This window comes from Perca fluviatilis, chromosome 4 (genome assembly GCF_010015445.1).
Source record: "Perca fluviatilis chromosome 4, GENO_Pfluv_1.0, whole genome shotgun sequence".
Taxonomy (NCBI): Eukaryota; Metazoa; Chordata; class Actinopteri; order Perciformes; family Percidae; genus Perca; species Perca fluviatilis.
This window is the reverse complement of record NC_053115.1, coordinates 1,669,558-1,692,057: the sequence shown is the minus strand read 5'-3', so window position 1 is coordinate 1,692,057 and position 22,500 is coordinate 1,669,558. Positions and strand designations below refer to the sequence as shown.

Below are 22,500 nucleotides of genomic sequence, written 5' to 3'. Positions count from 1 at the left end.
TGTGTGTGTGTGTGTGCGTTAGTGCGTGAATGTGTGTATGTGTGTGTGTGTGTGTGTGTGTGTGTGTGTGTGTGTGTGTGTGTGTGTGTGTGTGTGTGTGTGTGTGTGTGTGTGTGTGTCTGTGCGTGGCTCTTGTACTTCTAACTTTGTGAGGACCACTTTGCCAGAAGCTAAGTTTCCATAAAGAAACTCCTGCTAATAAAGCTGAGTGTGAAAGTGTGTTTCCATCCAACGGCTGAATAAAAACCTGTTGCGTAATGACATCACGTGCTGTTTTGCGATTAAATTGATATATCGAATTGATTTGAGACATTTTAAGGTGTTTACGTTAATTTTCGCACTGAATCGCACAACATTCAGGCAAACATTTGTGAACAAAGTTTCGCTAGACAGAAGTAGTAGTTGTTAATCAGTCCTTTTTACTGTGATTGTTGCGGGGCAAAAATCCTTGATTATGCGGCACGTTTTCTTAAAAAATGCGATGGAATATGCGAGATGTTTATGCAATTTTATGTGATGAATTTGTGGGAACTTGCAAAAACTGCGGTTTGATGAAAAAGTGAAGACAAAGTGATTCCCCCCCAACACCCTGCTGTTTTTAAACTTAATTTCCCAAAATAGTTTACAGATATTCAGTCATTGCAATAAGTAAACAAATAAGATACAAAAATATACACAAATAATATAATATTAAAGTAAAAATGAAAGTAATAGTCTAAAGAGGGAAATAAAAGATACAAAAGAGTCAGACTTTAAAAAATCGTTAATAATATATAATAATATAATATATATATAATAATAATATAATAATAATAATATAATATATAATAAGAATAAGAATAAGAATAATATAATATAATATAATATAATAAGAATAATAAGAATAATATATAATATAATATAATATAATAATATAATATATATAATAATATAATAATAATAATAATATATAATAATATAATATATATAAGAATAATATAATAATAATAATATAATATATAATAATAATAATATAATATATAATAATAATAATAATAATAATAATAATAATAATAATAATAATAATAATATAGACAGCAGGAGCACTTAAACAAAGAGATTTGAGTAGACATCAGATATTAAGATAGCTTTCTTATTGATACCAACTTAAGAGACTCAGAGATGTCAGATTCAACCTCCAACACCAGCTTTACGATGATGTTCACATGGCGTAATGACGTCACTTCATAACGTTCCCATGGCAACAGGGGAAAATGGCTGCTCTTGTGTGAAGTAAACGCAACATTTTTCTACTTTCTGCTGAGATATATGTGACTTTTTTGCAATGAAAATGCGGGGATTAGGAAATCATGCAATCCCCCATGAATATGCGGACTTTGGCTGATTATGCGTTGAATTATGCGTTCGCATAATCGCGGTTTTCTGGAGGGACCGATTAATATTAGAAGCCGATGAAGCTGTGATGGGCCTTTGGCCGAGGATCTGATCCAGATCATCAGAAAGGTGAACTCTCCTTTTATTTTCCCTCCGGCACCGCTGACAGACAACTCTCTTTTTAGGGACATGTATCGCTGTTTGAGCTCCTTCCATTTACTCCGCAGGACGTCCCACGGCTTGTCCTAACCTTTGTTGGCCGTTTCCTTCGCGAGTTCTTGATAAATTTTGGCATTTCTGATATTTTTGCTATCTAAAATAGCCGTTATATTTTGCTGGTAAATTAAATTCAAAAAGTCTCTCGTCTCCTCGTTCGTCCACTTCCATCATGTTTTTGTTGACACCTGCCATGTGTGCAAACAGAGAGGAAATACTGGGAGGAAATGGACTGAAACTTCTTCTTCTTCGTTTTGTGGCGGGTTGCAACCATAAAATGACCTAAACCTTCATCGCAATTCATTAATTTATTCGGCAAATAACGTTCCATCAGCGTTTATCACATATATTTATCACGATCTATATATATATATATATCGATCAAGAGAAAATCTGATGAGACCGAACGTATTTCCTTTGAGTCGATATTCATGAAATTCTATCAAATGTTCCTGTTTCCATGACGACATTTTTCATTCAATGTCACTTAATTCAGATAAAATCGTGTGGATGGAAACATAGCTACTGAAAGGACATTTTTGGAAAATCAGGACATTTTGACCACATTTACAGATGATCGACATTTTAGAAAATATGATCATTCACTGGATGAGGAGAAACTGACACCACTCTCCATGGTGCTGCTGACTAGGGCTGGGCTGGTTGTAAATGATACCGGTACCAGTACCAGCACCAGCACCAGCACCAGCACCAGTACCAGTACCAGTACCAGCACCAGAACCTTTATAGTGATAATGGTGGATAATGGCTTCATTGTTTACAGACAGACAGACAGACAGAGGCAGAGGCAGAGACAGAGACAGAGACAGAGACAGAGACAGAGAGACAGACAGAGACAGAGACAGAGACAGAGGCAGAGACAGAGACAGAGACAGAGAGAGACAGACAGAGACAGAGGCAGAGACAGAGACAGAGACAGAGAGACAGAGAGACAGACAGAGACAGAGACAGAGGCAGAGAGAGAGACAGAGACAGAGACAGAGAGACAGAGACAGAGAGACAGACAGAGGCAGAGACAGAGAGACAGCAGAGACAGAGAGACAGACAGAGACAGAGACAGAGAGAGACAGAGAGACAGACAGACAGAGACAGAGAGACAGACAGACAGAGACAGAGAGAGACAGAGACAGACAGACAGACAGTGAGACAGACAGACAGACAGAGACAGTGAGACAGTGAGACAGACAGTGAGACAGACAGCGACAGACTGACAGTGAGACACTCAACTCAGCTGTGTTTTATTGTCATTTCAACATATACACGAAACAACGTTTCACCGTGGCTCAACCGGTGCTACACATTTAAAATATATAAAAACCACATTTAGCCGTAGCTAGTGCACACACAGTATAGGCTCCGTAAAGTTCAGCTAACACATACTAGCATTAGCGCTTGGTGTGAACACAGTGTAATGGTCGGCATCTAACAGTCCCAAACTCCACCAGCAGTTAGCAGTTAGCTGGATCCAAGCACCAGTCCGTGTTAACACAGCTCCACTAGTCTTACCTGGTGACAGAGCAGCCGGCCTGGTAGCAGGATAGTCCGGTACACTGTAGTTCAGCCATGTTTCCACAACAACTAAACCACAGCAGTCTCTGAACTCACGTTGGGAGTTTGGTTGGAGTTGGATGTAGTCCAGTCTGTTGTCTAATTAGAGGACACTTGCAAGCAGGATGGATGGCACAGGTGGTCGGCTAGCGTTAGCTTTCCACCGAGCTCTAACTTAAAGACGTAAAGACGACAGTCCAACCCCCTATGGGCGGGTTGAAAACATGCAGAAGTAGCTCCTACTACTGGCTGTAGTCCACAGCCTCTGGGCAAAAAGCCCTCCGATGACACAAAAATCGTTGTTTTCCATCATCGGAAGATTTTTTTCCAGACCCAGAATCCAGAGATCTCTGGTCTCAGGGGGACATGAGGGAGGGAAGCACGGTCATTCAAAAATACTACCGTGTTTCTGCTGATACAAAGCTGAATGCTAAATCTGTGAAGTATCCCTTTAAGTACGTATCTAGCATTAGGCAAGATCGCTGCAGTCGGCAGCAGCGAAACAAGCTGCAATGTAACGTTAACGGGCAATTGTGCAACTTCAATTTATGCCACTGACATGCACGGATTAGAGTCTGACAACATTATGGGATGGATCCCCACAGAGATAGACCTTTTAGTTAAAGAGTAAGATCCTTTTAGTTTAACATGAAACAGCCCCAAAATCACCATCACCAAACTACACCAGACTCCATGTAAATAATCAGGACTTTTAGCATGTATAGAGCTTATGACCTTATAAGGAGAAGATTCCTGATTGGTCCATCTGAGCTTTTCTCAAAGGCAGAGCAGGATACCCAGGGCTCCGTTTACACCTATCACCATTTCTAGCCAATGGGGGACCATAGGCAGGCTGGGGGAACTCATATTAATGTTAAAAAACCTCATAAAGTGACATTTTCATGCCATGGGACCTTTAACTTAACTCACCCATGTCTCTATGTACAGCACATCTCTGCATCCAAATGATACTTTGGTGACTTTGACTACACCATCAGCTCCAGATGTGTCTACATCAGGATCCACTGAAACCCAACATAGTGCAGAAACTATAGGTGGCCTTCGCCCCCTAATGGCCGGTGGGTGTACTGCACTTAACAATGTTTTAGACAAAAACACTGTGTCAAAATAATACTGTTACAACTGTTGCTACCACTAAAAGAGCAACTACTACTAATTCAGTGACTCAGGTTTACCAGGACAATGACCCAGATTGTGGATCCTCACCAAACTCAGATCTGATAATACCAAGAACACCTCAGATTGAGAATTTGAAGATTAAATCAGGAACAGATCATCTACAGCCTGTTGGTGATTAAAATCAGCACCAGATCATCTACAGTCTGTTGTTGATTAAAATCAGCACCAGATCATCTACAGTCTGTTGGTAATTAAAATCAAGAACAGATCATCTACAGTCTGTTGGTGATTAAAATCAAGAACAGATCATCTACAGTCTGTTGGTGATTAAAATCAGGAACAGATCATCTACAGCCTGTTGGTGATTAAAATCAGCACCAGATCATCTACAGTCTGTTGGTGATTAAAATCAGGAACAGATCATCTACAGTCTGTTGGTGATTAAAATCAGGAACAGATCATCTACAGTCTGTTGGTAATTAAAATCAGGAACAGATCATCTACAGTCTGTTGGTGATTAAAATCAGCATCAGATCACATGTAGAGCATGTTAACAGCTACTCTGTCATAATAAAACATCTGGAGACTGTGTAGGAGCTGATATATGGCTCTGATAACATTTGATTAAATCGGAATCTGACCTAACAGGATGTGAGTGTTTCTGTGACCTCCTGTTCAGCCTGAAGGCTGCTGGAATCAGCTGGAATCAGCTGGAATCAGCTGAAACTGTCCGACTTGACAGCGGGGTTTTTGTCCCCCCCCGGCTGCTCTCGTCCACGTTACAGGCGAGACGCAGCTCATCTCCAACGAGCCTAATGTAACTCGGCATAATCCGATGCACCTGGTCCACTGAAAAGACAAGTGAAGCCTATTGTGGACCTTTTCAAGCAGTAGGATTTAGATTTTTAAGTGGCATGTGCCACTAGAAGTGGCATGTCCTTCACCGTAAGATTTAAAATATAACTTATAACATTAGATTTTACATAAAATATATAAAATAATGTAAAAATATATAAAATAACAAGAATGGGGAAAGCAAACGTGACTCATGCCACATGCCAATTAAAAATCTACCTCCCTCTCTTTTCAAGTCATGTTGATTTGAGTAAAAGCAAAGATATTTTTGTTGGAGGCTTAATTTTAATTTAAAGTATTTTATTGTTATTTTCTGGGGCTGAAGTCTCCAGAACTTCCAATGTGAAAACCCCCAAAACAACACACAATGACGGACAGGAAACACCTGCAGTACCCATAATGCAACTTTTAATACATGAGTTCAACCAGAGCAGTGCAGCAGAGCGAGCTCTGCACTCCAAAAAGAGTCTCTTTGATTACCAAACATAGAGACTCATCAAGTAAATGTAAAAACAACATTAGATCGTTTAGTTTTTATTTATGTCAAAGAGTTTTTTTTCTTGGTCGGACCAAATTAGATATAATCCCATATAGATATGTTATATATTTCCCAATAAAATAAAGCCTATGTTCCCTTCTTATTTAAATTGTAACACACACGTGTGCACAATACACACAGAAATACACACGTGTGCACGATACACACAGAAATACACACGTGTGCACGATACACACAGAAATACACACATGTGCACGATACACACAGAAATACACATGTGCACAATACACACAGAAATACACGTGTGCACAATATACACAGAAATACACACAGAAATACACATGTGTGCACGATACACACAGAAATACACACGTGTGCATGATACACACAGAAATACACACAGAAATACACACGTGTGCACAATACACACAGAAATACACGTGTGCACAATACACAGAAATACACGTGTGCACGATACACACAGAAATACACATGTGCACAATACACACAGAAATACACGTGTGCACGATACACACAGAAATACACACGTGTGCACAATACACACAGAAATACACGTGTGCACAATACACAGAAATACACGTGTGCACGATACACACAGAAATACACACATGTGCACGATACACAGAAATACACACAGAAATACACGTGTGCACAATACACACAGAAATACACATGTGCACAATACACACAGAAATACACGTGTGCACGATACACAGAAATACACACATGTGCACGATACACAGAAATACACACAGAAATACACGTGTGCACAATACACAGAAATACACGTGTGCACGATACACACAGAAATACACATGTGCACAATACACACAGAAATACACGTGTGCACGATACACACAGAAATACACGTGTGCACGATACACACAGAAATACACATGTGCACAATACACACAGAAATACACGTGTGTACGATACACACAGAAATACACGTGTGCACGATACACAGAAATACACACATGTGCACGATACACAGAAATACACACAGAAATACACACGTGTGCACAATACACACAGAAATACACATGTGCACAATACACACAGATATACACATGTGCACAATACACACAGAAATATACATGTGCACGATACACACAGAAATACACGTGTGCACGATACACACAGAAATACACACAGAAATACACACAGAAATACACAGAAATACACACGTGTGCATGATACACACAGAAATACACAAACTCGTACCGTAAAGGACAAAAAAAGCTGTGTAATATGACACAAAAATTACACAATTACATTTACAGTATGAAATACATTTCGTACGGTGCCAAACTGTAACATAACTTTCCATCCTGTAAAAACAGGATTTCTTTTATATAGCCCACGAAAATATGATAATATGTTTGACTCATGACTGTTGGAGGTGTCCCATTAAAAATCTTTCAATCACAGATTCCACCAATGAGAGGACAAGTCCACAAGTCAGGCTGATGTCATGAAGTGGTGTATGTATGTCAGGACTGACACTCTCTTTTTAGCGTGTTTATCAACGCCGTTTGGCCTCCATTGACTTACATTACCTTGTGATTGTGTGTGAATTGACGCCGTAGCGAGTAGTGTGAAAGGGGGAGAATCTGTAGGGAGGTTGGTCGGGGGGGGAGGATGGGTCAGATACAGGACTTTCACCAGGAGACCGGGATCAGGTCCCGCATGTAGCGTTTCCTAAACCCAACCGTAGCCTCGCGTTAACGCCACGTGGCTTTAGAAAAGTGGCGTGTATGTTTACGTGAAGTCATGATGTCATGTTTCACAATAAATGGTAACAAGAACTACATATCCACATTTGTGCACACAGAAAGACACGCAGCACGGATGAAGTCCTTTAGTAAAATGTAGTTAGCTTAGTTTCCTAAAAGCTGTCTACTTCTGCTTCTTATCTGTATTTTTCCTCTCAAGACTGCTACAAACGACAACTTCCTGGTTGAGGCGTCCAAGCTGTAACATATTCTACCCAGAAACAGTGATGTAATCGTATCTGATTGGCTGCTTAAAGCTCTTTAAAGCTGTCTGAAGTTCCTTCTTTAGCCGTTTCCTTCTCTGAAGCCAGTCAACAGGTTTGGATTTGAGATGCCTCTGTCTGTGATCGTACTGATCGTGTTCTCGGGAGCTGTTGATGCTTCTGCAGCAAGTAAGACATGAACCGCAGCTTTGGGCTTTTTGTGAGTAACTCAGCAAGTGTAAAGTGAAAGTGTAAAATTGATAATCATGTATTTTTTCTGCAGAAGGGGTGCAGTCTGACATTTTTGGGGAAGCAAGATGAAATATTTAGAAAATGTCTTACCCCGTTTCTATTTTTGTCAGCCATCCCTTTAGATTTATTGTAAAAGTTAAATAATAGGCTCTGTGTGTGCCGTGGGTCTTAAAGATGCATAGCCTACTGCAACATGCTTGCATTGTTTTTGTGAAATACTACAGATTACCTGTCTGGACCTCTAAAGTGACTCAGATAAAACAACCTAAGAGGTTTAACAATAATAATAATAATAATAATAATAATGTATACTTTATTAATCCCACAAGCAGTTTTCACTCTGCTGTTATTACACAGGCCTGAATTACACACACAAGCTCAGTACCTCTACATGCACTAATGTCCATGGAAAGGCGCAGTGCCTAGGAGGTGAACTGGCACCTATCCAGCTACCAGTCCACCACCATGCTTCCGTATGGGGACTTGAACCAATAACTGTCCAGTTCCCAACCCAACTCCCTACTGACTGAGCTACACAACAAATTGGGATAAACGTCTCACACATTGTAGACATATTAAACTTTTTACTTCAGACACAGCTTTTTTGAAAGGGTCACCAGCCCAAAAGGTTGGGAACCACTCACTGAAGGGAACTTTATTTAACTTTATAACTACGAATGTGGTATTGTGCAACATTACTGCAGACCAGGGATGCACCGAATCCAGGCTTCTGATTGGGCTGAATATTGGGCTTTTTGACAGGGTTGGGTTTCTGCTGAACCTTAGAATCTTTTCCCACGAACTGAACCTTACGCTTGCACTCGGCGCGCTACGCTGGTCACCGTAATGATGGCGCCGTTGATTACGGGAAGGTGTTTACGTAGGTGGAGCGTTCAATGCAGTAGGCTATGAGAAAGTGGACATGGATCTGGTGAGCAGAAAAAGTGTTGTTTGGCAGTACTTTCAGTCAAAAGAAGGCCATTCAAGTCCAGCTACATGTTAAATCTGTTCAATGCTGATTGGTCTGGTGGTGGCGAGGACCCTAAACTATACACAACATGGCCGCTGTTACAACATCTGGTCTGAAACATCCGAAAGAATACAAGTTGTGCATGAAGGAATCTCCAGACAGCAGCCAGAATGCAGCAACTTCAGGTACGGCAAAGGAAGGACAGTCCGTGTTTACTTCATTCATGTGTTTACTGTGTTCATGGGCTGAGGATGGGAGGAGGAGTCAGCACAATCTCAACCAGGGGGTTCAGGATTCAGCCCGAACCCCAAAAATCTGGATTCGGTGCATCCCTACTGCAGACTGAAATAAAATGCTACAAGTTGTACCCACCTTCCAGGCTGTTGTTTTCTGTTCTCACAGTAACTTGTAAAACATTTAAAGCAAAAGTTTGACATTTAGGGAAATACAAGAAAGATCAATACCACGCACATATCTGTCTGTTAAATACACAGCTACAGCTGTAGCTAAGCCAAGCTAAGCAACAGCCAGCAGCTGGTTAGCGTAGCTTAGCATAAAGACTGGAAACAGAAGGAAACAGCTAGCCTGTTTCTGTCCCAACAGCATTTCTAAAGCTCACTAATGTTTGATCTTGTTTGTTTAATCCGTATAAAAAGCTAAGTGTTAAAATTGAATGTTGCAGACTGGTCTCATGAAGTGGTGTATACCTGACATGCCAATTCATATGCCATTATTGGCGTGCTATGAAGACCCATACCCGCTTTTTAGCGTGTTTATCAACGCCGTTTGGCCTCCGTTGACTTACATTACCTTGCGATTGCGTGTGAATTGATGCCGTAGCGAGTAGTATGAAAGGGAGAAAATCCCAACCGGTCCGTGGCTTTAGGAAAGTGCTGTGTATGTTTACACGAAGTCATGATGTCATGTTGAATGTTGTGATTTTACAGAAGGTAAACACACAATATCTGTCTGGAGTCTGACACATCTCACACCTCAGGAAAGGTTGTTGTTTTCACTCTTGGGTTTTTGTACAGGTCAAACAAACGAGGTATGAAGCGTGTTGATTAGTGCGCTGTAGAGGGACAGGTAGGGGGCTCTTTTTTAACACAGAGCCATAGAAACGTTTTCCTACTACTCATCAGTTCAATGTTCTAAGCACAAACAGACATTTGGAAAAACAGAAAAATTGGTTCAAATATCAAATATTTCATTTTTTTCCACTTTGACAAATTAAAAAAATTGGATCTTTAAACTGTTTTTATTCAGAGGATCAGAAATTTAGAAAATTACAAAATTGCATCTGAGCCCCAATTATTCAATACTGCCATGGTATTCTCTCCCTCTACTTTGTGGAATATGCAGCTCATTAACTGCATATGGACCCAAAAAACAATAATAATTGGAGCTCAGATGCAATTTTGTAATTTTCTAAATTTCTGATCCTCTGAATAAAAACAGTTTAAAGATGAAAAATTGGATATTTGAACAAATTTTTCTGTTTTTCCAAATGTCCGTTTGTGCTTAGAGCATTGAACTGATAAACGTTACACTGACAGTCTTTGTGTAAGTAAAGCTAACCGGCTCTAGCTACATAAAATACTGACACAAGATTGATATTGGTCCTCTCATCTATCTCTCAACAAGAAAGGGAATTTGCCAATTTCCTAAAGTGCCAAAGATTATGTATCATGTAACATTATTGATGTAAATACCAAATGTGGGGGGTAAAACATTTGGTATTTACATCAATAATGTTACATGGCTCCAGGCTGTTGGTTTCAATGAATGAAAATGAACTTATGTTTAAACTGCCTCCATCTTGTGATGCTGTTTCATCTCCTGCTTTGTAGGCTCCTTCCATGACATCCATTACATCTACGGGTGCTATGAACACGGCGAGGTACGGGTGGACGTGGTTGTCGATGATGACGTGGCCGCGTACGCTGATTTCCGCAAGGATGAAGTGGTGTTTGCGATACCTCACCTGCCGCAGTCTGTTCCAGACTTGCAGAAAAGGGCTTATGCGTTAGCCAACGCTAGCATTGCTCACTGTCACAGTGTTTTAGGTAAAGCAAGAAAAGCAGATCCTGGTGCTCCCATTCGGCAAGGTACTGAGTTTATCCAACATTTTTTTATTATAATGAAATTCAATTTTAAATTACTGTGATAAAAAGTATCCTCAGTCGCTTTGTAACGTGAATGGTGTAGGTGGAGAGAGCTAGCAGCTAGCCGGTTAGCTTAAACAGTTGACAGACATTCTACACTGATACTTTATTCTAATAAATGGACCATACAGGAGAGAAGACGGCAGCCGCACATCTTCTCTCATAGTAACAAAGCAAGGCGCCATCTTGTGGTGGAATTTGTGCGATATGTAGGCTATTGGGGTTGGGCAATATGTTAGCTGTGCAATATCGTACTGTTCCAGGGCTGTGCCCCACTTATTGTGGAGAATACAGCCGACGGGTTTGTTTAATGGGAAGTGCCTATGAAAGGAGTAGTTAATGTGTTTATTATATGTATATGAAAGCATGTTTGTGTTGCATGAGAGATACTTGTATTTGTTGTCTTTTTTGTATTGTGTGTTGTCTTTGTAACGCTGCAGAATGGACAGAGTCCAAAACTAATTTCCCTTCGGGGACAATAAAGTATATCTTATCTTATCTTAAGCATTTCCGTTGTAATTCTGTCTGTTGAAACATCTTTCTGTTTGTGCCTGACCAGACGCTCCAGACATCTCCATGTATACCCGGTATGAGGGGGAGGATGGTGTGGTGAACACTCTCTTCTGTTTGGCCAATCACTTCTACCCCCCCTCCATCAACTTCACATGGACAAAGAATGGGGTGGAGGTCACAGAAGGGGTATCCAACCTGCGTTACCGCCACAACAGTGACGGGACCTTCCACAGAATTTCAACACTGAGTTTTATCCCTCGGGAGGGAGACGTTCACTCGTGTTCGGTGGAGCACCAAGCCTTACATCGGCCTCTCGCCAGGAGCTGGGGTAGGACTAAGAGATCCCAGTTATAACTGTTAACTGTTATTATTAAGGGGGCATGCTGCCAAAACTTCTCAAAGTGCTCATATTATGCTTGTTTTCAGGTTTATAATTGTACCAGAATAGGTTCACATGGTTTAATTTTCAAAAAACACCATATTTTAGTTGTACTGCACATTGCTGCAGCTCCTCTTTTCACCCTGTGTTAAGCTCTCTGTTTTAGCTACAAAGTGAGACATCTCGCTGCTGTTACATCTTTGTTGGGAGTCGCACATGCTCAGTACCTAGGTAAGGACTACTAGCCAGTCAGAAGCAGAGTATGAGGGTGTGCCCTGACAGTACCTAGGTAAGGACTACTAGCCAGTCAGAAGCAGAGTATGAGGGCGTACCATGCTAGCAGCTAGGAGAGCATTATAACGTTTGTCTCTGAACTAAAGTCCCTTTATGGGGGACTTTGGGCTTTTTCACTTTGTAAACCTATAACGAACAAACATATATATATATAACACTAACAAAATGTCTCTCTTTGAGACATGTTCAAGTAGAATTATATTGGGGGGTATTTGCTGAAACGACTGATGTCGTTGTTTACTTGGGAGGCCCGTCTCAGGGATGCTGTGATCTAACCCCCCCAGAAAACAGCACACATGTTCAGCTACTACTGAACACACTGAACACATGTGTAGGCAACTGTAGCACTGAACACACTGAACACATGTGTAGGCTACTGTAGCACTGAGCACATGTTCAGCTACTACTGAACACACTGAACACATGTTCAGCTACCGTAGCACTGAACACATGTTCAGCTACCGTAGCACTGAACACACTGAACACATGTTCAGCTACTACTGAACACACTGAACACATGTTCAGCTACCGTAGCACTGAACACACTGAACACATGTTCAGCTACTGTAGCACTGAACACATGTTCAGTTTGTTTGGGAGGGATACACTTCTACCCCAACATATGGAGCATTAATGCACTTACTGTAAGTCGCTTTGGACAAAAGCTTGTGCCAGTTGAATTTAATACATAGTTTATAAAAATGTATTTTGCCTGCTGCATGTTTGAACACTTTCATTTGTTCCTTAAAATGTTTTATCTTCCCCCCACAGAGCTGGAGGAGAGGCCGAGCAGTGTGAGTCCTGGGTCTGTATTCTTCGGTGTGAGCCTTGTTTTGTGCCTGATGGGAATCGGGGCCGGAGCCGTCTTCTTCACCAAGCAGCCAAATTAGTGCCCTCACTTTCGGGATTTTAACTAAAGCAGCTAAACCAGCATTCAACTAAGCACTTACATGTTTTAATGAATGCTTGACCTTTACGTACAGTATATGCGCACCACATTTGGAAAAACTCTGCTGTGCGATGGAAGAGCCTACCACATGTATGGTGAATATGTAGTGATTGCCCTACATATTCCACTAGGGTTGGGTACCGAAACCCGGTTCCACTTAATGTGTTGACTGAAATATTTTCCCTCTGTCGCTCCGAAACGGACGTAAAAATATCCCTGTTTCTCTGTAGTCTACCTTTAGCTAGCTACCGTAAATGTAGGCTACTTTTAAGATGCCATATCTTCCCTCTGGGCTCACCAAAACGGACATAAAAAGCATATTAACCATTCACTGCACGGGATCGCTAGTTAACATATTACATCTCCGATCGGTTTAGGAATCGGAATCGTTTTATAAGTACCGGTTCGGCATCAGAATCGTAAAAATACAAACGATAGCCAACCCTATATTCCACTTTTAAGACTCATCTCAAACAATGGCTTGAGACAAACCAGAACTGTGACCACTTTTATATTGACATTTTGCATAATATATTTTGTTAATTGATTGATTAAACAAAAATCCAGATTCATAATCAGTTCAAAATCACATGTGCATGACTTCGGAGAGTGGGAGGTAAACTCCCCACAGAGAGAACTGGATTCTGAGCATAGACAGTATATATATATATACTGTACTTCCTGATCTCTGACCTTTGACCTGCTGATGAGTTCACTGATCTCTCGTCTGGATCATCACATCACACTCAGCGTTGAAGAGGGAGGACAACTCACCTTTTAAAAGGAATGATGAAGTCACAGATAAAGAAACTGGAGAGTAGAGAATAAAGTGGCATACAGAGCAAAACTACCCAAATATTATATTTATATATTTTATATTTGTTGCAGATTTGGCGGCCCTACAGTTTCAGAGCACACTTTACTTATACACTGCTGTCGTATTTAAGAATCGGGAATTCAAATCAATGAACTAGATCTGTTATTATAGCCTACAACATGTGTGTGTTATTCCAGATATACTATGGAGAGAAAAATGTATCTTAATACTTTAAGGACCAGGAAATAGTCTAAGCATTTAGGTCAATGTCTCAAACCCACCTACTTTTATTTTTTTTTTTTCGCTTTTTCAAAGTTTTTGTCACATTTTTTGACCTTTTCTTGGCGCTTTTATTCTATGATGGCTACCAAACTTCTTTGCTGACTTTTTCAAGCTTTATGTCGACTGTCAGCTGTAAGTGAGAAGACTACATGAGACCCCATTAAGGTCAAAGATATTTGACTTTTTTGATAAATAAAAGCCTGTAAATAAAGTATCCATGTCTGGCCCCTGATTTAGGAGATGTCTGATTATACAGTGCTATGACCCCTGATTTAGGAGATGTCTGATTATACAGCGCTAAGACCCCTGATTTAGGAGATGTCTGATTATACAGTGCTAGGACCCCTGATTTAGGAGATGTCTGATTATACAGTGCTATGACCCCTGATTTAGGAGATGTCTGATTATACAGTGCTAGGACCCCTGATTTAGGAGATGTCTGATTATACAGTGCTAGGACCCCTGATTTAGGAGATGTCTGATTATACAGTGCTAGGACCCCTGATTTAGGAGATGTCTGATTATACAGTGCTAGGACCCCTGATTTAGGAGATGTCTGATTATAACAGCTAGGACCCCTGATTTAGGAGATGTCTGATTATACAGTGCTAGGACCCCTGATTTAGGAGATGTCTGATTATACAGCTAAGACCCTGATTTAGGAGATGTCTGATTATACAGCGCTAGGACCCCTGATTTAGGAGATGTCTGATTATACAGCGCTATGACCCCTGATTTAGGAGATGTCTGATTATACAGTGCTAGGACAAAGTAAACAATCTACAATGTTAAGACCACCATTTTCTTTAAAACTGATTTAAGGCAGTTGGTCTGTGCTTTTTTTATTTAATTATTATTTGTTATTAAACACATAACACGTATACAGACACAAGTACCATCAGGTCAAATACACCCTAACAGTTTTTACCAAGCAGAGTCTCACCAAACTGCCGATTATTATTAAAATAATAATACAGAAAGCAACTAAATTACATAAAGCATTGAAAAGTACAAATAGTGTGTGTGTGTGTTGTGTGTGTGTGTGTGTGTGTCTGTGTGTGTTCTAATTTAACTACATTCGTGGGATCCAAAAACCTGGTTGCTGTTTGAGGGTTAAGACTTGGTTTAGGATTATGGTTAGGGTGAGGGTAAGGGTTAAGGTTAGGCATTTAGTTGCGATAGTGGGACGCACTGTGTGTGTGTTTCTTTGTGTGTGTGTGTGTGTGTGTTGTTGTTGTTTGTTGTGTTGTTGGTGTGTTTTTGTTGTTGTGTGTTGTTCTGTGTGTGTGGTGTCTGTGTTGTTGTTGTTGTTGTCTGTGTGTGGCGTGTCTGTGTGTGTGTCTGTGTGTGTGTGTGTGTGTGTGTGTGTCTGCGTGTGTGTGTCTTTGTGTGTGTGTGTCTGTGTGTGCGTGTCTGTGTGTGTATGTGCAGTATGTGTGCGTGTCTGTGTGTGTGCGTGTCTGTGTGTGTGTCTTTGTGTGTGTGCGTGTCTGTGTGTGTGTGTGCAGTGTGTCTGTGTGTGTGTGTGCGTGCAGTGTGTGTGCGTGTGTGTGTCTTTGTGTGTGTGTCTGTGTGTGTGTGTGTGCGTGTCTGTGTGTGTGTGCGTGTCTGTGTGTATGTGCAGTATGTGTGCGTGTCTGTGTGTGTGCGTGTCTGTGTGTGTATCTGTGTGTGTGTCTGTGTGTGTGTCTGTGTGTGTGCGTGTCTGTGTGTGCGTGTCTGTGTGTGCGTGTCTGTGTGCGTGTGTCTGTGTGTGTGTGCGTGCGTGTCTGTGTGTCTGTGTGTGTGTGTGTCTGTGTGTGTGTGTGTGTGTGTGCGTGTCTGTGTGTGTGTGTGCGTGTCTGTGTGTATGTGCAGTATGTGTGCGTGTCTGTGTGTGTGCGTGTCTGTGTGTGTGTCTGTGTGTGTGTCTGTGTGTGTCTCATGTCACTGTTCTGTTTTTAGATACTATTTTGACCTATTCTTGCCTTTCTTCCTTCCTTCTTTCTACTGTCTTTTTTTACAGTTTTTTGTCTCCTTTTCTCATCAGCATTTAAATGTTTTTTCAGTTCCAAGGCTGTAGTTTAGTAAATCTATCGCTGGTCAGGGGGTACTTGTCTTAAAGAAACAATTCAAAAGGGGAACATTATTGAAGAAAGTTTGAGAACCAGTGCTCTAATGCACAAGAGCTGGTCTCTGCCTGCATTACTCTCATTTCACCACAAGGTGTCACTAAATACGTTTGGTTTTTAAATGTGTTATGATCCGACTGCAGTGGTCGGTGCCTCCTTAATTATTGTCCCCGGCTCAACAACATCCTGCTGTCTGTTGTTCCACAACACGCGCGTGCACCAAGCTGTTAAAACTAGAAACCTCGGTGACATGAGTGCTGATAACTGTGGTGGGAATGTGTCTGTGCCTTTACGAAATCTACTGAACTCCATCCAGTGCATTAGAGACCGAGTCAGAGGTAAATATCACACATTAGATATGACGCAACACTAATAGATAACGTTAGCGTTTAACGTAGCTGACGTTACGTTAATACGCATGCTAACGTATGTCAAACTAACTGCAGCTTTACGTTAACTAACGTTATATCTAAATGGTGTTTTTAATGTACGCTGGGCTTGGTTATTCCGCTTTGAATCTGTGTTTAGTTGTATCCGCTAACGAGTTTACATTGCGGTGTTACCTTCCTGTTTGTTTGCTAAACTGTTAGCAAGTTGTCACATTTACTTCTAAACCCACCAGACTCCATGTAAATAATCAGGACTTTTATCATCGTAAAACACACTTCATTCAAAGTAGAGAGAAACTAAATAAAACTACCAAAAGCCGTCTTGGTTCATCTTTCCACTGTTCCAACAATCACCACTCTGGTTTGGTTGAAATAAACCCTTAATTCACCCATTTACATGTGGAAATATGCTGGCTCTATACACACTAAAAGTCCTGATTATTTACATTGAGTCTGGTGGAAATATGCTGGCTCTATACACACTAAAAGTCCTGATTATTTACATTGAGTCTGGTGGAGATATGCTGGCTCTATACACGCTAAAAGTCCTGATTATTTACATTGAGTCTGGTGGAGATATGCTGGCTCTATACACGCTAAAAGTCCTGATTATTTACATTGAGTCTGGTAGAGATATGCTGGCTCTATACACGCTAAAAGTCCTGATTATTTACATTGAGTCTGGTGGAGATATGCTGGCTCTATACACGCCAAAAGTCCTGATTATTTACATGGAGTCTGGTGGAGATATGCTGGCTCTATACACGCTAAAAGTCCTGATTATTTACATGGAGTCTGGTGGAGATATGCTGGCTCTATAAACGCTAAAAGTCCTGATTATTTACATGGAGTCTGGTGGAGATATGCTGGCTCTATACACGCTAAAAGTCCTGATTATTTACATGGAGTCTAGTGGAAATATGCTGGCTCTATACATGCTAAAAGTCCTGATTATTTACATGGAGTCTGGTGGAGATATGCTGGCTCTATACACGCTAAAAGTCCTGATTATTTACATGGAGTCTGGTGGAGATATGCTGGCTCTATACACGCTAAAAGTCCTGATTATTTACATGGAGTCTGGCGATGGTGATTTCGGGGCTGTTTCTATTATAAACGTGTTTTTGTTTTTTTGTGTTACCTTCCTGTTTGTTTGCTAAAGTTGCACATTTACTTCTGAAGTGTCTGAAGCAGCTATATCTAACCTTGCTGAAGCAACATCCGGGCCTTTTATAAATGTTTTAATGTTCAGTTTTTGCAGAAATCTTCGACCCGTTTATGTTTATTTTTTTATATATATATATATACTGTCTGTACACTTACAAAGTTCTGAATGCTTGGGTTTACATGTAGGGACCTTCATTATGCTACCGTGGAAGTGTGGTGATATTTTGACCCTTGTTAGTGGTATAAAATAGAGATTTACCCTCTGCCCTCAAGGCTAGCATTAGCAGCTAATCAGCGGTTTGTGATGAAACTGGACACATTAGATTAGCATGAAAACATGTCCCAGAGAACGGTCCACTCCGTACATATTTTATTAACCTCTAGGGTCATTTTGCGCTGGATTTGTCCTTTAAGTACTAGCCATTTCTTCTTAATAAAAATTCTGAGACATTGGCTTACATCGGCTTCAAGAAGTCATTTTAGAAGTAAATTTGTTGTTATTTTTTCATACATTTAGAATTAAAACTCTGTAAAGTATCTTTGAGTGTTGTACATAGCGATATATAAATAGAATGCATTATTATTATTAAATATAAGCAAGGGTTTGGTACATGGCTTCTTTCATTTGGGCATTTGAGCATGGTATTGTTGTTCTGGAAGAGGGAAGATGTGCCTAACTAACCAACGCTCATTTCCCACCACAGATGGAGAGTCCAATGAGTCAGATGGAGCATTCAACCTCTCCAACTTTTGGGACACTTTGAGTTGAGTATATGTTATTATTACCATCCACCTCCTGCTCCTTTTTCAGATTCTACTAAGGCCCCATGATCACTAACATTAACCATCTCGCTACCCTGGATGTCTGTCCCCTAATACTGTATCTGAAGTCTCTTTTTATATAGACCTTAGTGGTCCCCTAATACTGTATCTGAAGTCTCTTTTTATATAGACCTTAGTGGTCCCCTAATACTGTATCTGAAGTCTCTTTTATATGGACCTTAGTGGTCCCCTAATACTGTATCTGAAGTCTCTTTTATGTAGACCTTAGTGGTCCCGTAATACTGTATCTGAAGTCTCTTTTTATAGACCTTAGTGGTCCCCTAATACTGTATCTGAAGTCTCTTTTATATAGACCTTAGTGGTCCCCTAATACTGTATCTGAAGTCTCTTTTATATACACCTTAGTGGTCCACTAATACTGTATCTGAAGTCTCTTTTATATAGACCTTAGTGGTCCCCTAATACTGTATCTGAAGTCTCTTTTATATAGACCTTAGTGGTCCCCTAATACTGTATCTGAAGTCTCTTTTATATAGGCCTTAGTGGTCCCCTAATACTGTATCTGAAGTCTCTTTTATATAGGCCTTAGTGGTCCCTTAATACTGTATCTGAAGTCTCTTTTATATGGACCTTAGTGGTCCCCTTAATACTGTATCTGAAGTCTCTTTTATATAGACCTTAGTGGTCCCCTAATACTGTATCTGAAGTCTCTTTTATATAGGCCTTAGTGGTCCCCTAATACTGTATCTGAAGTCTCTTTTATATAGACCTTAGTGGTCCCGTAATACTGTATCTGAAGTCTCTTTTTATATAGACCTTAGTGGTCCCCTAATACTGTATCTGAAGTCTCTTTTATATACACCTTAGTGGTCCACTAATACTGTGTCTGAAGTCTCTTTTATATAGACCTTAGTGGTCCCCTAATACTGTATCTGAAGTCTCTTTTATATAGACCTTAGTGGTCCCCTAATACTGTATCTGAAGTCTCTTTTATATAGGCCTTAGTGGTCCCCTAATACTGTATCTGAAGTCTCTTTTATATAGGCCTTAGTGGTCCCCTAATACTGTATCTGAAGTCTCTTTTATATAGGCCTTAGTGGTCCCCTAATACTGTATCTGAAGTCTTTTTATATAGGCCTTAGTGGTCCCCTAATACTGTATCTGAAGTCTCTTTTATATAGGCCTTAGTGGTCCCCTAATACTGTATCTGAAGTCTCTTTTTATGTAGACATTAGTGGTCCCTTAATACTGTATCTGAAGTCTCTTTTATATAGACCTTAGTGGTCCCCTAATACTGTATCTGAAGTCTCTTTTATATAGGCCTTAGTGGTCCCCTAATACTGTATCTGAAGTCTTTTTATATAGGCCTTAGTGGTCCCCTAATACTGTATCTGAAGTCTCTTTTATATAGACCTTAGTGGTCCCCTAATACTGTATCTGAAGTCTCTTTTATATAGACCTTAGTGGTCCCCTAATACTGTATCTGAAGTCTCTTTTATATTATGCCTTAGTGGTCCCCTAATACTGTATCTGAAGTCTCTTTTATATAGGCCTTAGTGGTCCCTTAATACTGTATCTGAAGTCTCTTTTATATGGACCTTAGTGGTCCCCTAATACTGTATCTGAAGTCTCTTTTATATAGACCTTAGTGGTCCCCTAATACTGTATCTGAAGTCTCTTTTATATAGGCCTTAGTGGTCCCCTAATACTGTATCTGAAGTCTCTTTTATATAGACCTTAGTGGTCCCGTAATACTGTATCTGAAGTCTCTTTTTATATAGACCTTAGTGGTCCCCTAATACTGTATCTGAAGTCTCTTTTATATAGACCTTAGTGGTCCCCTAATACTGTATCTGAAGTCTCTTTTATATAGACCTTAGTGGTCCCCTAATACTGTATCTGAAGTCTCTTTTATATAGGCCTTAGTGGTCCCCTAATACTGTATCTGAAGTCTCTTTTATATAGGCCTTAGTGGTCCCCTAATACTGTATCTGAAGTCTCTTTTATATAGGCCTTAGTGGTCCCCTAATACTGTATCTGAAGTCTCTTTTATATAGACCTTAGTGGTCCCGTAATACTGTATCTGAAGTCTCTTTTTATATAGACCTTAGTGGTCCCCTAATACTGTATCTGAAGTCTCTTTTATATAGACCTTAGTGGTCCCCTAATACTGTATCTGAAGTCTCTTTTATATAGACCTTAGTGGTCCCCTAATACTGTATCTGAAGTCTCTTTTATATAGGCCTTAGTGGTCCCCTAATACTGTATCTGAAGTCTCTTTTATATAGGCCTTGGTGCTCCCCTAATACTGTATCTGAAGTCTCTTTTATATAGGCCTTAGTGGTCCCCTAATACTGTATCTGAAGTCTCTTTTATATAGACCTTAGTGGTCCCCTAATACTGTATCTGAAGTCTCTTTTATATAGGCCTTAGTGGTCCCCTAATACTGTATCTGAAGTCTCTTTCCCCAAATTCAGTCTTGGTGGAGAATTACAGCCACTAGTCAGTCAGTCCCACAATGAGCTTTCCTTAGGATGTACCATTTCTGTCTGTAGGCAGGCTGGGGGAACTCATATTAATGTTAAAAAACCTCAAAGTGAAATTTTCATGCCATGGGACCTTTAACATATAGTTTGGTTTGTCAAAAACATTTTATTTTTCATAGTCTTTGTAACAGACAACACATTTCTGTGTCCTATATTTATTTATTTGTTTATGTAGGGTGCTGTGTCCCAACAACTCAAGATATTATATATTATATTAACCCTTGTGTTGTCCTCCTGTCAACCACCAAACTTTTAGTTTTTTCTGGGTCAAAATTTTAATGAAAACATTTAGTTCTTTTTCGACACTTTACCCGATGTTTTTGTCGATTCTTTTTCCAGGTTTTTTGTCACTGTTGCCAATGTTTTTGTAGATTATTTTTTTTTTTTTTTTGATTTGTTCCAGCAATGTTTTTGATGTTTTTATTAGACTTTTTGGTAATTTCTTTTTTCTTCAAATAGGAATTTAGCTGATAAAGGTCTAAGACCAAAACGTTGCATTTTTCTAAATAAATGATTGCTTGCGTAATGGTCAGGAGTGTGCAGGACTTTCTCTAAGCTTCTGGATCTGCTGCTTTTGATCACATCCTGCCCGACAAAGAGGTGTGCAAAAAAGCTTTCCTACGTCTTCAAATACACTGCAATTAAATAAAAGTAGTGAACTGATCATTTGTTTTACCTGTGAAGAGTAACGGTTTTATGGAAACATCCATGTTAGTTTCTTTGACAGCGTGGTTGAAAGAAAACTCAAAATTTCTTCTTTTTTTTTTCTAAATGGGTCAGATTTGCCCCGAGGCCAGCAGGAGGGTACGTACCCCGAGGCCAGCAGGAGGGTACGGGTCATGTGATGTAACGTCTCTTCTTTCTCTCAGACCAGGCGGTGAAGGCAGTGTCCCAAGAAGCCACTAAACTCAGCCTGGCCTTCTCCCAACCCCCACTGCCATCTCAGCAGGTCAGTTACCTCCAGGATCTGTGCTAAGCTAGGCTAGATGTAGCCAGTTACCTCCAGGATCTGTGCTAAGCTAGGCTAGATGTAGCCAGTTACCTCCAGGATCTGTGCTAAGCTAGGCTAGATGGAGCCAGTTACCTCCAGGATCTGTGCTAAGCTAGGCTAGATGGAGCCGGTTACCTCCAGGATCTGTGCTAAGCTAGGCTAGATGTAGCCAGTTACCTCCAGGATCTGTGCTAAGCTAGGCTAGATGTAGCCAGTTACCTCCAGGATCTGTGCTAAGCT

The 22,500-nt window shown here is 40.3% G+C and overlaps 2 protein-coding genes across 3 annotated transcripts in view; both read left to right on the top strand.

Annotated features, from left to right (window-relative positions):
• Positions 1-7,754: 7,754 nt before the first annotated feature.
• LOC120556728 (HLA class II histocompatibility antigen, DQ alpha 2 chain-like) lies at positions 7,755-14,828 on the top strand. Of its 2 annotated transcripts, none has more exons than XM_039796434.1 (4): positions 7,755-7,841; positions 10,725-10,982; positions 11,599-11,880; positions 12,997-14,828. In XM_039796434.1, exons 1-4 carry the CDS (start codon positions 7,781-7,783, stop codon positions 13,113-13,115), a joined length of 720 nt encoding a protein of 239 aa, XP_039652368.1. In that variant the 5' UTR covers positions 7,755-7,780; the 3' UTR covers positions 13,116-14,828. The 2 variants fall into 2 exon arrangements, with proteins under 2 accessions (XP_039652368.1, XP_039652369.1); XM_039796435.1 differs by having other exon boundaries at positions 7,757-7,872.
• Positions 14,829-16,539: 1,711 nt separating this feature from the next.
• ccndbp1 (cyclin D-type binding-protein 1) overlaps positions 16,540-22,500 on the top strand; it is a 17,264-nt gene continuing 11,303 nt past the window's right edge. Inside the window, exons 1-3 of the mRNA XM_039799166.1 lie at positions 16,540-16,722; positions 18,645-18,704; positions 22,139-22,218. Coding sequence (XP_039655100.1) covers positions 16,635-16,722; positions 18,645-18,704; positions 22,139-22,218 — 228 coding nt within the window. The 5' untranslated portion in view covers positions 16,540-16,634. The remainder of the gene's footprint in view (positions 16,723-18,644; positions 18,705-22,138; positions 22,219-22,500) is intronic.

What these genes read in the sequence shown, in the direction of transcription:
- LOC120556728 (XM_039796434.1), top strand. Translation starts at nt 7,781, where the DNA reads ATGCCTCTGTCTGTGATCGTACTGATCGTGTTCTCGGGAGCTGTTGAT. An exon ending in TGTTGATGCTTCTGCAGCAA is followed by an intron (nt 7,842 to 10,724) that starts GTAAGACATGAA and finishes CCTGCTTTGTAG; the next exon opens with GCTCCTTCCATGACATCCAT. An exon ending in TGGTGCTCCCATTCGGCAAG is followed by an intron (nt 10,983 to 11,598) that starts GTACTGAGTTTA and finishes GTGCCTGACCAG; the next exon opens with ACGCTCCAGACATCTCCATG.